We start from the raw sequence: 17614 nt of genomic DNA, 5'->3' as shown, positions 1-17614 counted from the left end.
TAGAGTGGACAATAAGTACTTGGTCACCTACAAACAAGCAACATTTCTGGCTGTCAAAGAGGTCTAACTTCTTCTAACGAGGTCTAACGAGGCTCCACTCGTTACCTGTATTAATGGCACCTGTTTTAACTCATTATCTGTATAAAAGACACCGGTTCACAATCTCAGTCAGTCACACTCCAAACTCCACTATGGCCAAGACCAAAGAGCTGTCGAAGGACACCAGAGACAAAATTGTAGACCTGCACCAGGATGGGAAGACTGAATCTGCAATAGGTAAAACGCTTGGTGTAAAGAAATCAACTGTGGGAGCAATTATTGGAAAATAGAAGACATACAAGACCACTGATAATCTCCCTCGATCTGGGGCTCCATGCAAGATCTCACACTGTGACGTCAAAATGATGGTAGAACGGTGAGCAAAAATCCCAGAACCACACGGGGAGACCTAGTGAATGACCTACAGAGAGCTGGGACCACACTAACAAAGGCTACTATCAGTAACACAATGCGTCGCCAGGGACTTAAATCCTGCACTGCTAGATGTGTCCATCTGCAGAAGAAAGTACACATCCAGGCCCGTCTGCGGTTCGCTAGAGAGCATTTGGATGATCCAGAAGAGGACTGGGAGAATGTGTTATGGTCAGATGAAACCAAAATAGAACTTTTTGGTAGAAACACAGGTTTTCGTGTTTGGAGGAGAAAGAATACTGAATTGCATCCGAAGAACACCATACCCACTGTGAAGCATGGGGGTGGAAACATCATGCTTTGGGCTGTTTTTCTGCAAAGGAACCAGGACGACTGATCTATGTAAAGGAAAGAATGAATGGGGCCATGTATCGAGAGATTTTGAGTGAAAATCTCCTTCCATCAGCAAGGGCATTGAAGATGAGACGTGGCTGGGTCTTTCAACATGACAATGATCCCAAACACACAGCCAGGGCAACAAAGGAGTGGCTTTGTAAGAAGCATTTCAAGGTCCTGGAGTGGCTTAGCCAGTCTCCAGATCTCAACCCCATAGAAAATTTGTGGAGGGAGTTGAAAATCCGTGTTGCCCAACGACAGCCCCAAAACATCACTGCTCTAGAGGAGATCTGCATGGAGGAATGGCCCAAAATACCAGCAACAGTGTGTGAAAAGCTTGTGAAGAGTTACAGAAAACGTTTGGCCTTCGTTATTGCCAACCAAGGGTACATAACAAAGTATTGAGATGAACTTTTGGTATTGACCAAATACTTATTTTCCACCATGATTTGGAAATAAATTCTTTAAAAATCAAACAATGTGATTTTCTGTTTTTTTTCCCCCCCACATTCTTTCTCTCATGGTTGAGGTTTACCCATGTTGACAATTACAGGCCTCTCTAATATTTTCAAGCGGAAGAATTTGCACATTTAGTGGTTGATTAAATACTTATTTGCCCCACTGTAGGTCTATGTAAGGATGATAAACAATTCATCCCAATCTTAATTTCTTGTTCGTGTATGCTAATTTTTTACAATTACACTAAATCGAAATTGTCTCGGCTGGAATCAAACACTTACCACTCGAACTAAAGAAATTCATTTGCCGTTTTAATTTGCCTCGTGGCCCAAAATTTATAAACTTGCAGTCATTTGAACTAAATAAATTAGTTTTCCTCCAATTCTGGAATGACCCTAATATTGTCACCTGACCTGTTTGAGTAGTTCCGAGGCCATGCTATAGGAGCAGTCAAAGAGGATGAAGAACTCTTTGTCCCGCTTGAGTTCTTTGAGCAACGGCCTGGCGTCCTGGTTGCCGGGCGTAAGCTGGCGGATTTTCATCTTCAGGTTTAGCTTGGCGGGAGCCTTGATCAATTCCTGCATTCGCATCAAACCTGTACAACGAACACAACTCATGAAGTAGCTGTTCCATGAGAGTATTGGTAAAATTCAGAAACTTTTAGATACCAGTGCTGTCCTCGTAGACGACGGTGAGCTTCTTCCACTTGAAGAAGGTGACAACGTCCAGCACGGCCCTGGCAATGGCGGTATATTCGGGATAAAGGTTTATGAAGAAGGTGTCCCGGTTGTCCACCGACGGATGCTTCCAGCGCGTCTGGATATGCGGAACCTCCAGAGCGTTGCAGATGGACTGAACGGCGCTGACGGAAGAGCTGTGAGATGGACCGAACACGGCGACCACACCTAGGGACAGCTGGTCACACACTGAACAAAGCAAGGGATTAAGTCAAGGAAGAATCTCCATTTTTAAAATGACTTGTTACCTCTGCGCGAAGCCTCAAATCCATCTTTGGGGTTGATGCGCTGGATGTCGTAGGTGAGCGTGACATTGGGCATGAGCGTCTTGTTTCTGTTGATGTTGTTCACAGCGAATTTGAACGCCAACTCGTCCAAACTCAGCAGCTCACGCTCGCGTGTCTCCAGGATGCCACCTGGCAGCGTCCATAATAAACATAAACAAACTTTTTCTCATAGGTGGCCAATGGCGGTATTACAATCCCTATGAAAAAGTATGGAATCACTAGTCTCGGATGAGCACTTACTCAGACAGTATATCATGTTGAGCAAACTCAGATTAAAAACATGAAAAAATTATGAATTACTTCAAAAGTGCAACTCTTTAGCATTCAGAAACACTAAAAGAAATGAATAAAAACATTGTGGTGGTCAGTAAATGTTAATTTTATAGAGCAAGTGTAGGGAAATATATATGGAATCACTCCAGTCAGTAAATGTTAATTTTATAGAGCAAGTGTAGGGAATTATATATGGAATCACTCCATTTGGAGGAAAAAAATATGGAATCATGAGAAACAAACAAAGAAATAACAATCAAAACACATTTCTAGTATTTAGGAGCACCACCTCTGGCTTTTATGACAGCTTGCAGTCTCTGAGGCATGGACTTGATGAGTATTCTTCATGAATTTGGTGCCAACTTTCTTTGATTGCAGTTGCCAGATCATCCTTGCAGGTCAGAGCCTTGCTGTGGACCTTTTTTTTTCTTCCCAATTTCCACCACAGGTTATCAATAGGGTTGAAATCTGGTCTATTTGGAGGCCATGACATTGACTGGATGAGTCTTTCTCCAAGGAATGCTTTGTTTAAGCTCTGTGGCATGATGCATTGTCATCTTGGAAAATGATTTCATTATCCCCAAACATATTTTCAATTAAAGGGATAAGAAAGCTGTCTAAAATTTCAATGGACCGTAATTTCCTGAATATAACGCGCACTTTTTTTCCCCAAAATCAACTTGTAAAATCATGGTGGGCATTATAAATAGGTACATGGATGGAGACAGAAATATACATATATTACATACATATATAAACCGATTTTTTTAAATTGACATGGCCACATTGTGTTGAAGAAACGTATGCGGCGACCCATTGCCAACCATTACAGTACGTGACGTCACCATTTTGTTTCGGTAATAATACTTCACTCTAATCGGCCGAATAATAACAATAGTTCCTATTGTTACTGTCGTGTTGACAGCGATGAGCTCTCACGGATTTCCGACTTACGTTCTCACTTTCATTTTACCGTATCAATCCATGGAAGAAACATTTAATCATCATGATGAAACGAGTAAGTTATACAGCAGCCTTTAAAAGAAAAGTCACATCTGTTTTGTTTTCTCCTAGATTGTGGTAAATTGGAGAAGTTGTCAAATCATATTATTACCGTAAATATTGTCAGTTTATGGTAATGTTTTGAACTACCAATGTGCTATACTTGTGCTGTTTCACCAGTCAGTAAAATGACATTTCTGTATCTGTACGCGAGCTCTGTTTTCTTGTATTCCTCTATTTATTGGTGCTAAAACTAGGGTGCGCGTTATAAACGGGTACAATAATTTCCCCTAGATTTTACAAGTAAATTTGGGGTGCGCATTATACACGGGTGCCCCTTATATTCGGGAAACCTGTGAATTTATTGAAGATTTAACCACAGCCATCTCCCCAGTGCCTTTGCCTGACATGCATATCATATCATCAAGGACTGAGGGAATTTAGATGTTTTCTTCAGGCAGTCATTTTTGTAAGTCTCACTGGAACAGAACCAAACAAAAGTTCCAGCATCATCACCTTGTCCAATGCAGATTCTTGACACTTTAAAATGATCTGGCAACTGCAATCAACGTGAGTTGGCACCAAATTGATGAAGAATACTCATCAAGTCCATGCCTAAGAGAGAAGAGAGGTGGTGCTACTAAATACTAAAGATGTGTTTTGATTGTTATTTCTTTGTTTCTCATGATTGTCATGATTCCATATTATTTTCCTCAGAATGGACTGATTCCATATACATGTTTCTGAATGCTAAAGAGTTGAACTTTTTAACTAATTAATTATTTTTTTCAAGCTTTTCATCTGAGTTTGTTCTACATGATAAAATGTCTGAGTGAGTGCTCATCCGAGACTGGTGATTCCATAGTTTTTGCTAGGGGTTGTAGACGTCCAATACATTTTGACTTGGAGGACTGCCATCCCCACAATTCAAAAGGATTGGACGTCTATCTCAGGCAATGACAGCCAATTAGTTTTTGGCATAAAAAAACACAAAAATTTGATGACTACAATAAAGACACCTACAGAAAATCTAATTAAAAATATGCATTGTTACATTCATATCATAGTAAATTTGCAAATTACCAGTTCTAAAGTATTAGTTTGTCAAGCTCACCAATTCGCAGAACCTGAGCCCCAGCGTGCCACATGCAAACTAGCAGAACCGGAACCACAAGAAACAGGCGGTCCATCACCGTCCCAAAAAAGAAGGTACCGTGCAGTCAGCATCTGGAACTATCTCCATGCTCTTCCTTTTGTCCTCTGATGATGATGATGCTGCAGGTCACCTCTAAGACCTCCACCACCTCCATCATGTCAACTCGACACAACCGAAGAAGCTGCACGAATAAAAATCCTAAATCCAAAATGTCTGTCGGACTAATTCCCCGCCCAACATAATCCTTCTAAAGACTTTAAAAGTCTCCAAATTGGCAAAGACTCATCATTTACGCACACGCTGGCGCACCGACGAGAACATGACAAACTGCATACTGTAGGAGCGCGATACACTTGATAAAATCCTTCAAAGTAAGACACACAGGAAGCTGTTCAACAGATTTGTTTGGGGTTTTTTTTTTTGTTTATTTGGCGATGCATTTGTGTGGGTTGTCTCCTGTTGGTATTTTTGGATTAAGCAGCAGATGTGCTGGAATAATCTTCAGGTTACGCGCCAGATGTCAGATTATCTCTTGAGAAATACAACTGCAAACTACACAGATACACAATATTGCACGCATGCACATATGATAAATATTTAGCATGTTCACTCATGGAAAAGGCCAATTTTCCCATCAAAATACATTTTATTTTTTCATTGAGTGAAATAAAAATCCAAAAATTGGACACATAGAAAAAGTGTAAATGTATAAAGTTTATTGTTGTTGCTGTCATACAAAGGATAACACTCCACGTGCGTTGTGTAGCAAAAAGTACAAAGACGAGTAGAAAGGGACACGCGTTTGATTGTGTCTCACGGTCCCATGACTAACCTGCTAAAAACTGCATCACAATTATTTTGTACAAAAAGACGAAAACTCCAACAAGCGTACATGGCTCACTTTCACGCTGTTGTGAAGTGCAGACGACAAGCAGTGAAACAGTGGCGTCTGGTGGACAAAAGGAGTAACTGCAAGGAGCGGTTTTCAAGTAAAGGAGGATTGCGGTTTAGTGTTCGGGTAGCGTGGTTTATTTATGGACATTGGCGTTCGGGATTTAACTACATAACAGAAATATATCTATATATACCTGGCATAAAATATCACTAGGCTAGATTTAGCTCGTATTGATACCTGTTTTTGTTCTTAGGCCTTTTTGTGAACCAATTAAATTGCCTCAGACATTCTGTGACTGATGGTGCGCTATTATTGCTTTATTTTTACAGTTGTCGGCTTCCTTTTTTTGTTGTTATTTTTCTGTTGACTCGATTTTAGGCAGCAATTTGTGGAAAAAGTACCTTAATTTGGAGTTCCCTTAAAGTTCAATTGTAGCTAATGGACTCATAACTACTGTAATTTCTGGACTATAAGCCGCCACTTTTTCCCTCCGCCTTGCACCCAGCAGTTTATAGTCCTGTGCATTTTACATGTGGATTTTGCAGGCCAATTAGGTGTATGTCTTTAGTAGGGTTATTAAAAGTACTGAATTGTATTGATACTGAAATGTTCTATCGGGATACAATATGTGATTACTCAGTTAATAGTTTTTGGGCTACCACAGGTTAAGAGAATTTTGTTGTCATGGGGTAAATTTGATTCTGCACGACTCTCAATAGTAATAGAGGGTATTTTTTCATTTTCCTTGTTAACTGGTTGACTGCAATTTGAATGTTGAATGAATGTTCATTTGCTTGACCCCCTTCCACTTCAGATGGATTGGACGTCTACTTGTCATAAACTCTTATATTTTTAATTTTCATGAGCCAAAAGACTGCAATGACTCTGAAAGAGTTCCCAATTTTTTTTTTAATGTCGTATCGAAAATGGAATTTAGTTTTTTTTTTTTTTTTGTATGGATATCAAGTTTTAAATATTATAGTATCACAACAACAGTAGTCGCCTGGTGTGACAATCCTTGTGGCTTTTCATCCAGTGCGGCTTATACATGAACAGTTTTTTTTGTTACATTTAGTTGGTGCGGCTTATCTATCAACAGACATTGTTTTCGAGTCAAATTTGTGGCATGCGGCTTATAGTCAGGTGCTCCTTATAGTCCAAAAATTACGGTAGTAGCTTCTTACTTACAAATAAATATTGACTGCTTAAGTTTTGGCAAGTGTCAACAACCCATTTTTATTTCTTTGGCTCAATGGGATTTTCAGCCATGACCTTTTTGTGAACGTCTATTTGACATTGTGTCTAGTTTAGCTCTGTTACTGCTTTTATTTTGTTAGGTTGCTTTTCCTGTTTGTATCATTCGCTGTTAGCCCAATACAACATGGACTTCATAGTCCGTGTATTGAAGCTGTTAGCTAGCGCTAGTTCGGCTTCTTGTTTCAGTTCCTTCACGGCTGGCTCGTTTCGATTCCGAATCAAGCAGTTTTTTGTAAATTGGCTGTATTGTAAAAAGATGGCTACGTTTACATGGACACATTTATTCAGATTCAAATAAAAAGCCCCATTCGGAATATTCTAACCCGATCAAGCCCATTCCAATCGAAATTGTTCATATCGATTTATAATCCCATCGGTGAGTATGGAAAAAATGTTGTCCTTGTAACCACGGCAGCAGAACAGCAATCAAGTCTATTCTAACTAGGGTTGGGCATCGATTCCACGTTTCAATTCCGGTTCCAAATGATTCTCGATTCCAATTCTTTTAAAAGGCAGGGTAAAAAAAATGCTTGGATTATTTTTTTTAAACTATATGAACTTTCAATTAACTGCTATGAATTTCTCACAGGGCTATTTTTGAGATGTGACATATTTATGTCACACGGCTGTTGCCATAGTATGCACTTACTGTGGGTGTGGTATTACAGTATAAAAGGAATCTCTGTGAAATGTCGGTGACACATATGCTGAGAAGCACGCTGAATAAAGAAGTGTTGTTCCATTCAAGTCTCGGCCTTACATGTACTTAGATTAAGGAAGTATATACCAAAAGCGGTAACTTGTATATAAATATCAGTCTTTGAACTTGAATATGATGAAGTTTCTTACCACAGGAGTGCACTTTCACAAAGATGTTAATTTTTCAAATTTTCACGGAGAAAACACTTACACATAGTATTTTGCCTATGTTTTAGAGTGTCTTATGCTGCAGGCATTTATTGTAATGCATCGTTTGATTTAGGTGGTATTTCTGCCAAGTTAGGTAAGGGTTGACATCTTGCAGATGGCAGGCTGGGAGTGTTTTGTCCCTTCATCTTAAGTTAACTACTTTTTAAGTTTGATATCTTTCTAAACTGATATATTGTTCATCCGTCCACAAGATGTCACTATGGAAACTCCGGACTCTACAGTTTTTCTTTGGATTTGCTATGTGCGCTTGGCTTTCCCTAGTGGTGACTCACTGGAAGCAGCAGGCAAAAAGTTATTACTTTAGTTGGAAAGGTATCCTTGAGGTGTAGACGCTACACATCACCTCTGCACTACACACCATTGGGAACCCTTGAGAAAAGAAAAAAAAAACTATAAATTTGCACGTTTTAACAGAGGGTATCTATGTGGGGTGGCGTGGCTCAGTGGTAGAGTAGTTGTCCTCCAAACCAGAGATTGTGGTTTCGATTCTCTGCCCTGATAAACTCGCCTAATTATCCTTGAGCAAGATACTGAACCCCACATTGCTCCTGGTGCTGCGTCACCAGTAGGTAGATGGCAATATAGTGTAAAGTGCTTTGAGCACCTTGAAAGGTGGAAAAGTGCTATACAAGTATAACACCATATCATTTCGGTGTGTTTACTGTGTTACTTTGTTGTCGTTTTTGTGCCAAGCTAAACTAGCCACTTCTAGTCTAAATATGGCTTTTTCTACATGGTGTTTGGCAGCGATTTCTCACGGTCGGCGGTCAGGGTATTGAAACTTGGAATCAAAATTTTAAAAAATTTGAACGGTTCCGGGAGAACCGGAGTGATAGTTCCATCGATACTTGATGCCCAACCCTAATCCAACTCTAATTTTACAAACATTTTGTACCAATACTTAACATTTGAAACTTCTAGACCGTCTGACCATCAACTGTGGCTGAGAACCTCCCGCAGCGTAAAGTGAGCAACGCTCAGCCCTTGAGTGCTAATAAAATAAAACCCCAAAGGGGTCCTAAAAATAGACGAGTTCAAAGGTTTTGTGTGGAAAAATAGACTTTAGGGCCCTAAAAATATGTTATCTTGTAGTGCTAAAAATCAATTGCTGGTAAACAGTTTCAATGGGGTTCTTGCTTCACGTCAACGTAACAGTTGTCTGCCATTTTGCATCCCTAAATATTTCTATCATACAGATTTTTGTTGCTGAATGACCCCTTAGAAATCAATCAGGCTCTTAAAATGAAATATATTGGCTTGTTTCTTTGCAGTATCGCCAAAGTTTGAGGGTGACTGATGTTAGCCACCTAGGCCAGGGGTCGGCAACTTTAACACTCAAAAAGCCATTTCGACCCAGTTTCGGCAAAATAGTCATCACTGGGCGCCGCATGCCCATATTGACTTTTGAACTGATTGCCTCAGATTTACTGTGTATGTGGGTGTATAAATATAATTATATATGGCGGAAAACACGGACAACACTGAAAAAGCAGTTTCTGCTCTTGCACTCATCTTAAAAGAAACTGCTGTTTTAAGCCAAAACCACTGTTATGTTTGATAGAACAATGTGTTTATACGCTGCCATAGCAGATTCATGGCGCATTAAGCCCCCAAACTATTTTTAATTTGTCCATTTTGTTTGCTTTGTTTCAACCCAGCCATAAAACGATGGTAAGTAATTATATTTATTATTAAAAATGTCTGCCATTTTTAGCTTAGAATCATCAATTGATCTCTAATATTTTGTTTAAAAAAAAAACTTTAAAAACATTTTTACTCGCATATTTTAAACAAATGACGTCACAATGAAAAAAATGGTGTCTGTAAAAAAGTCACGGATATCTACCTCATAACTATCGCTTAATTGCATTTTTTTTTTTTTACTGTCACATTTTCTCCGATAATTTAAATGATAAATAATCGATCCAAACAAAGAATAAAAAAAAAAAAAAGTTTAAAAGGGTAAATATATGAAATAGAACATCTCAACCACTCCTTGATGTAAGCGATTTCTGCATCGCAACCCTTGTTATATTTCCATGTTTCACCCATAGAATCCCCATAAAATCCAGCTGTAGCCATTCAAAGCTTTGTCTTGACACTCGGTGATACATGCCACATGTAGTTTTTGGATTGAAACAAGGTAAGTACGCGATAATATCTCGTTAAAGTCATGGCGTCTGTAATTCTGTTCTCGCATGCTCTCACCTCCAGATAGGGTTTTGCTGTTTAAAATTTATTTTTTATTTTAAATGTCCTCCAGTTCAAAAATTTTCTTCCCCCAGAAAATTAAGATTTTAACCTTTCCATTGATGTATCACACATGCATATCGGGCACTTTTGAGTTTGGCTACATTGGGGTCTAAGAGTGGAACTTTAAGTCACCTCAGTGTTTTCCGCCATATATTTTGTGGTGGATATTTGACATGAAAGATTTTAGCCTCGTTGAACAATTTGGTATTTTATGAAGTCTTTGCGCCTCTGAATAGAATGAAGGCTTGCGGGTACATCTTCCCAGTTGCAATCAGGACTTTACATAGTTGGTGAATTAATTACTTGCTTGAGTCTTCTGTCAAGACACAAAACAGTAATTCTGACTTGATCTGCCACTTAAAAGGAAGTTAAACGTCTTTGTTAAATCCTGCAAGACCTAGAATAAATTGATTTAATATAAAACTGAGCTGCACCAGAAGGTCCAAAGAGCCGCCTTGGAACCGCGGGTTGCCGATCCCTGACCTAGGCCATTTTGTATAACTAAAAACCAGCAGGATCAAGTACCTTTGAAAATCGGCAGTGCTCTAACAGAGCATATCAACGAGAACCGAGGTGACAAAATACTAAAACCAACAGGATTTTTGTATTAAAGTGAAAAAGGGGCTCTCCATTAACAATCCTCACGGAGGGGAGAAGGTACGAACGGCACCCAGCATTGACGCGGGCGTACCGAAAAAACTGGCCGAGCGTCGACGTCAGAAGACGTCGCTGTTGCAGCCGAAGTCGTCCCTGCGCACCCACACGGCGTCGCGCTCGGGCCCACGCTGGGCGGCGCACGCTTTGAGCACGCCGCGGATCTCCATGGCGTCCATCTTAGCGTCCAGTTCGGTGACCTGCTCGGCCGCGCGCGGCGCCTTGCAGTAGTCGTCGTCGTCGCTCAGAATGTCCGTCTCCTTCAACTTGCCGCCATCCTCGTATGGCCCGAGGTCGTACGACCGTTGGGGCCAGGTTTCGGCGCCAAGGGGGGCTGCCGCCGCGGGGTCAGAGTCCCGGCGGCGGTGGTTGTTGTTGTTCGAGACCGCCTCGGTGTCCGAGACCAGGTCCGTGTCGATGGTGAAGCGGTTTCGTAGCAGCTTCCTGCGAGCCAGTGAGCGGGACGGGGCCGAAGCTGCGCAAATAAACGCAGTGTTATGCTAGCATTGCCGTTGGTAGATGTCCAATCATCTCTTTCAATGAGTTCATCACTGGTAGGCGTCCAATGCATTTAAAGTGGAAGAGTTGGCAGCGAATGAACATCTGTTCATTCGCTGCCAACCCTCCCACTTCAAGTACATTGGTCGTCTTGCGTTGTCAAATAGTTACCCTAATTTTCAGACTAGTCCAGGTAATACATGCCTCCTAGCATGCATTGTAGCGCTCCAGATACAAACATCAAAATTCATGTTCTGTGCTAATTATTTATTCAGTTAGTGTTCAAGTTGTTTCCTTAATTGCTAGTCATGGTATTTGGTAACACTTTATTTGACAGCGGTGTCATAAGAGTGTCATAAGACTGTCATAATTATGACATGACACTATCATGGGCATTACTGAATGCTTATGACAGTCATATGGCAAATTATTGTTACTAACTCCATTTACCGGTATGTCCAGCTCAGATCATTTAAATCCATTCAAAAGTGAGATAATTTGCCTGATAACACGAAATAACATTTGTTATAAGCATTTTTTTAATGATTGTGACAGTTTCATGTCACAATTATGACAGTCTTATAACGCCGCTGTCAAATTAAGTGTTACCAAAATACCATAACTATCACTTTTGAAACAACTGGAACACTTACTGAATATAGCACAGAACATGAATTTTAATATTTATATCTGGAGCGCTGCAATGCATGCTAGGAGGCATGTTGACAACAACAGTGTTGACAGCAGAGGTTGACTGTCTCCCCCAAGGGAGCAGTGATGATCAAATGAAGCTTCTTGAAGGAACGACAGTCGTATGATGCCGCTTTCAAATAAAGTGTTACCGTTTAATACCGTATTGGCCCGAATACAAGACGGTGTTTTTTGCATTGAAATAAGACTCAAAAAGTGGGAGTCGTCTAATATTCGGGGTCTAGACACTATACCCATTCACGACGCTAGATGGCGTCAGATATCATTGAAGCGAATGCTGAACTTGAGTAATGTTTCCTTCATGACAGATTTCAGCTACTCTCAAGTTTAACCAGTTTGCATTATTTTATTGCAATGTTTTTCCTTATTCAAATTTGTTTCAAGACTACAGTTAGACCTCACTTTGTTAATGCAGTTATTGCAATTTTGTTGTTTTATCGCAAAAGACTTTTTTTTACATTTCAAAAACCAGAAGCCATTCATTTACAAATGTGATTGCACTTTAGTTTACATATTTAAATGTTCAGATATTAAGATTTGAATGAGGCAAAATAACATGCTTTTTCTCTCAAATATATTGTTATAATCATTTGTTTCAGATGTACTGGAATTATTTTCAGTATAAAAATTAATTTGGTGTTCAAAAAGTCTTTTTTCAAACTTGAGTCTTGAAAAAGAGGGCGTCGCCTTATAATCAGGGCCGTCTTATATTCGGGCCAATACGGTATCTTTTGGTTTAAATATCCCATAATACGGTAAGGCCAGTGCGGCTATCTATGAACAAATGCCATTTTCGTGTCATATTTGGTGGGTGGAGGCTTATAATTAGGTGCATCTTTAATTAGATTTTATGAACAACTTGATTTTGTTATGGTCACCTGCTCGGTTGACGGCGGGCCTGTGCGCCCCCTTGAGGGCGCAGAGTCGCTTGCCCCCAAAAGGGACGTACTGTTGGCTGAGGGGAAGCGACTCCGTCTTGAGCAGCTGCCGCCTCTGCTTCTCCCTGAGGATGGAGTGCACGGCCTTCAGGAGATCTTTCTTGCTCTCCGCAGAACTGAACACAAATAAGGACAATTGGGATGTCAGTTTCAAGAGAAAATCTACGTCATATCAATTACCCAATTGATGTGAATCAATTTCAATATCAATTTTCGTGTAAGCAATAATTATGTAGAAGATGAATAATTTCAGGTAAAAAATTATGACATGAAATATAAAGTTAAAATAATTATATGAATTGTAAAAGGTTTTTAAAATAATGCAAATGAAATATTGATTGATATTTCCTTGTATAAATTATAGAAGAGTCAAGTGTTTAATATGATTTCTTCGCGAGTGAATTTTTAGCAACTGAATTTTATGTGGCTGAATTTTTGCGACTCAATTCTCTTCAGCTAAATTTTAATGCCGAAATATATTCAGTCAGAAATTAAAATTGAAATTCTTGTGGCATAGATTGACTTCCATGATTAAGTCATTCATCAATCATAGAAATAAAAAAAAAATAACACAAATTTTACAATGAAACTACCGTAATTTCGGACTTTAAGCCGCTATTTTCTTCCCTCTTTTTGAATCCTCCAGCTCTTGTTTGTTGATTTATTGGGTTAACAGGTAACACTTTATTTGACAGCGGAGTCATAAGACTGCCATAAGACAGTCATAATTATGATATGACACTATCATGGGCATTAATGAATGCATATGACAGATGTCATTAAGTGTCATCCGGCAAAGTATCACTAGCTCCATTTATGTCAAGCTTGGCTCTTTTACATCCATTCAAAAATGAGATAATTTGCCGGATGACAAAATGATATCTGTCATAAGCATTTATTAATGCTCATAGCATAATTATGATCTTATGAAGTCTTATGGCGCCACTGTCAAATAAAGTGTTACCAAATACCATAACTAGCAATAACAAACTGAATTAGCAAAACAACTGAAACAGGAACTGAAGAAATAATTGGCACAGAACATGAATTGTGATTGTTATTTACATCTGTAGCGGTACAATGCATGCTAGGAGGCATGCTGGACGACAACACTGTCGACAGCAGGTGCCAGCAGAGGTTGACTGTCTCCCTCAAGGGAGTAGTGATGGCCAGATGAAGCTTCTTGAAGCAATGAAGCTCTGCAGCCAATTGGTTCAAAGCTTCATGATGGTTCATTTGGTCTTATGACAGTCTTATGATGCTGTTGTCAAATAAAGTGTTACCGGTTATTATCTTTTGGTGTGAATATCCCATAATACAGTGAAGACAGCTGCGGCTTATAGTCAAGTGCGGCTTATTAGCAAATGCCGTTTTTGTGTCAAACTTGGTGGGTGGCGTCTTGTAGTCCAAAAATTACGGGAATTAAAAAAAAAAAAAATCAAATTGCATTAGTATGTAAAATAAATGAAAAGAAGTGAGCACATTAATTTTAAAAAAATGAGAAGACTTTTTTTTAGGTACAATATTACATAATGAGTAGTAATTATATTTACATATTTTTATCAATAAAAGGAACTAATGTGTACATTAATAGAATACACAGAATAAAACAAAAACTAAAAAAAAGTGAACATATGAAATTAAAGTGTTTAAAAAAATAAGTGAATGCATACAAATTCAAACCTGATATCACAACATTATTTCACGGCAAACTACTTTAAAGAAAAGTTCAAACCTGCAGCATAACTGGAAGCTCCTTTCTGGTCGTCCTTCCGATTCCGACCTGGTGTGAACTATTTCACACATGGCAGTGCCCTCAGAGTCTAAACAAAAACGCCCGAGATGAAAAACGCATTAGCTACCATTGATGGTGATAGTTAACTCGGCGACGGTGCAACTTCTACATACTTGCAATGGTGCGGACTTGCAGCGAGTGGGTGGCGATCATGTGACGGAAGCGGAAAGGATCCCGGTCGTCGTTCATGGACACTCTGTGAGAACCGCCCTGATGGAAGAAGATAATGTGGTACATGTATTTGCCACTAGGAGACACTGCAGTTTGGACTGAGCGATATGGCCAAAAAATACAACCCATTTCCTCCAAAAATAAGATTTACGATGATTTCCTATTTTTTTCCCCCTTTACTTTTTTTGTTTTTTAGAAGGAAACAATAAGAAAAAAAGCTGGAAACAAGTTTAACTCATTGGCTGCCATTGACGGTGCTGGACGTCTAATGTATTTTGACTGGGAGGGTAACTCCCCCCAGTTTGAATGAATTGCACGTCTATCCTTGTCAATGACAGGCAATAAGTTAAATACTAAGGATGTCCCGATCGCATATATTTGCACTAGTGTTAGTGTCACCTGATTTTGAGACTGCCGATACAGAGTCCTGATCAGATACCAATTTTTTTAAACATAAGTTCCAAACATATTACTCTCTAACCGTGGCGCCTTCATAATGTGAATTATTTTTAAATCAGAATAACAGAAAAATGCTTATGGTTATTAAATGCTCCATTGAGTGAGTCAACTCACGCTGCTGAAAACAGCCTCTCATTTACACATTGAGTTGCCACAGCACACTTATGGAATTTTAATGATGATTGACACATCTGTGCTTTTGATCGTAGAGCTACCAAGCGTCTCTGGCAAGATCAAAGCTACAAGCCTGTTAATCATCGTTAACTTTAAGTACCAAACGTAAGCTGGACAGTTTGGCCACACTCATTAGCAAGAGGGAGTGTGAGAGGCCTTTTTACCAAAAAGCTCAATCTTGGTCTCATCTGACCAAAGCACACGGTCCCAGGATTCAACTGGGACCGTGTGCTTTGGTCAAATGAGACCAAGATTGAGCTTTTTGGAACCAAACACTCTAAGTGGGTCTGGTGTGCCACGAAAGATGCGCATGCTGAAAAGCACCTCATACCCACTGTAAAGTATTGGGGTGGGTCAGTGATGCTGTGGGGCTGTTTCGCTTCCAAAGGCCCTGGGAACCTTGTTAGGGTGCATGGCATCATGAATGCGGTAAATACCAGGACATTTTAAATCAAAATCTGTTGCCCTCTGCCCGAAACCTGAAGATGGGTCGTCACTGGGTCTTTCAGCAAGACAATGACCCTAAACATATGGCCAAATCTACACAGAAATGGTTCACCAGACACAAAATCAAGCTCCTCCCATGGCCATCTCATTCCCCAGATCTTGTTTTGTTGGCAAAAGGGGGTTGTACAAAGTATTAACACCAGGGGTGCTAATAATTGTGACACACATTATTTGATGTCAAATAATTATGTCTTTATGTGGGATTTTTTCCCCACTGAATAAATGCACTTGTATTGAAGGTTGGATTTTCTCTTTTTTCCATTAAGGTCCCATATTATTTGAATATGAAATTATTAGAAGCTAAAAAACACATCTTAACCAGGGGTGCCAATAATTATGTAGGGCACTGTATAATGATGGATGATTAAATAATATTCACTTGTCCACTAAATGTTAATAGTGTAGCCTTCATGACCACGTATCTGGACGCCAGATCAATATGGGGTTAAAAAAAATTAATCACCAAAAATGGTCTCCTGCCTATGAAGAGTTTAAAAAAATATTAAATGTTGGATAAAAGTTAAAAAAAAAAAAAAAGTGCAAAACTTTGTCTTAAACTGTCTTAAATATTATTTTCTATTCCCCTATTTGGGTTGCCCCCACATACAAAGTAAAAACTGCTCTTGTAGCATAATCTATTTAATAACTGGTTATTAGATTTCTTTTTTGAGATAAAACAACAGAACTCGCAACATTTTTTTTAATGATTTGCAACAAAAAACCTTGAATTATTTCGCAAAATAGATTTATATAGTCCAGGCCTAGCTAAATTTGAAAGGAAATTAAGCATCCTCACCACTTTCTTCCGATGCTTGGATGAGTCTTTGTACACAAACACCACAGCGGTTTTGAACACTACAAGACAAAAAGGAAAAAAATGATACGAGTCTTAACATTTTGGGATGAATCCACTCCCACGCGGCCATTCCAGACAATCCTCCTTTTGGCGTTGTGATGATGTAATATCTAAAATATTAACTCCCTGCATCAAAACCGAGCGGACTGCCCACCTACCCACCAAAAAAGAGGGATGGAGAAGATCTCTTTTATGACATAATAAAGATGGAGTGTAAAGATAATATTGTGAGCAAAGTTCTTGGACCCTCTGTAAACACTATTAAGCATTTTGGTAAATATTAACATTTTTATTGCTATGACATATGAAACATTCAAAAATTATTGCCTTAAATTCAAATCTAAAAAAATAAAATTCACAGAAATGTGCTGAATAGCGAAAATATTTTATAATTTTACTGATAAAATAACCGTGATTTTTTTCCCTTCAAAATATGTTAGTTTAATTATACATACAATCTGTTAACAATTATTCAAATTGCAATACATTTTTAACCAATTGCAATACATATATCATATATTGTTAATGTTATTTATGATGTTTCAAACAAGCCACTTTTATTACAGTTACAGGTATAAATAAGGCTAAAATGTGATATAATCCATTAAATCTAATATTTTCAAATATAGTGCCTGTAATATAATTTGATCCGATAAAATCAAAGTGATAACAAAGGACAAAAATAAGTTAGGAGCATTTATATTTAAAATATAAATGAATAACAATTTATTTAAAAATTACACAATAAAAAAAACAAAAAAAACATGATTAAATATATTTTAGAAAAATATTAAT

At 38.8% G+C, this 17614-nt stretch overlaps 2 protein-coding genes across 6 annotated transcripts in view; both read right to left on the bottom strand.

Annotated features, from left to right (window-relative positions):
* LOC130906445 (glutamate receptor ionotropic, kainate 1-like) overlaps positions 1–5039 on the bottom strand; it is a 34206-nt gene extending 29167 nt beyond the window's left edge. For all 3 annotated transcript variants that reach the window (XM_057820801.1, XM_057820802.1, XM_057820803.1), the window contains exons 1-4: positions 4680–5039; positions 2252–2419; positions 1935–2192; positions 1680–1861 (exon numbers count right to left, since the gene is read on the bottom strand). In XM_057820801.1, the coding sequence (XP_057676784.1) occupies positions 1680–1861; positions 1935–2192; positions 2252–2419; positions 4680–4755 (684 nt within the window). In that variant the 5' untranslated portion in view covers positions 4756–5039. The remainder of the gene's footprint in view (positions 1–1679; positions 1862–1934; positions 2193–2251; positions 2420–4679) is intronic.
* Positions 5040–5221: 182 nt separating this feature from the next.
* tiam1a (TIAM Rac1 associated GEF 1a) overlaps positions 5222–17614 on the bottom strand; it is a 98118-nt gene continuing 85725 nt past the window's right edge. For all 3 annotated transcript variants that reach the window (XM_057820238.1, XM_057820240.1, XM_057820239.1), the window contains exons 25-29: positions 16760–16818; positions 14766–14862; positions 14593–14680; positions 12798–12973; positions 5222–11185 (exon numbers count right to left, since the gene is read on the bottom strand). In XM_057820238.1, the coding sequence (XP_057676221.1) occupies positions 10773–11185; positions 12798–12973; positions 14593–14680; positions 14766–14862; positions 16760–16818 (833 nt within the window). In that variant the 3' untranslated portion in view covers positions 5222–10772. The remainder of the gene's footprint in view (positions 11186–12797; positions 12974–14592; positions 14681–14765; positions 14863–16759; positions 16819–17614) is intronic.

Source organism: Corythoichthys intestinalis, chromosome 18, assembly GCF_030265065.1.
Source record: "Corythoichthys intestinalis isolate RoL2023-P3 chromosome 18, ASM3026506v1, whole genome shotgun sequence".
In the NCBI taxonomy this organism is placed as follows: domain Eukaryota; kingdom Metazoa; phylum Chordata; class Actinopteri; order Syngnathiformes; family Syngnathidae; genus Corythoichthys; species Corythoichthys intestinalis.
This window is presented reverse-complemented; position numbering and strand designations above follow the sequence as displayed.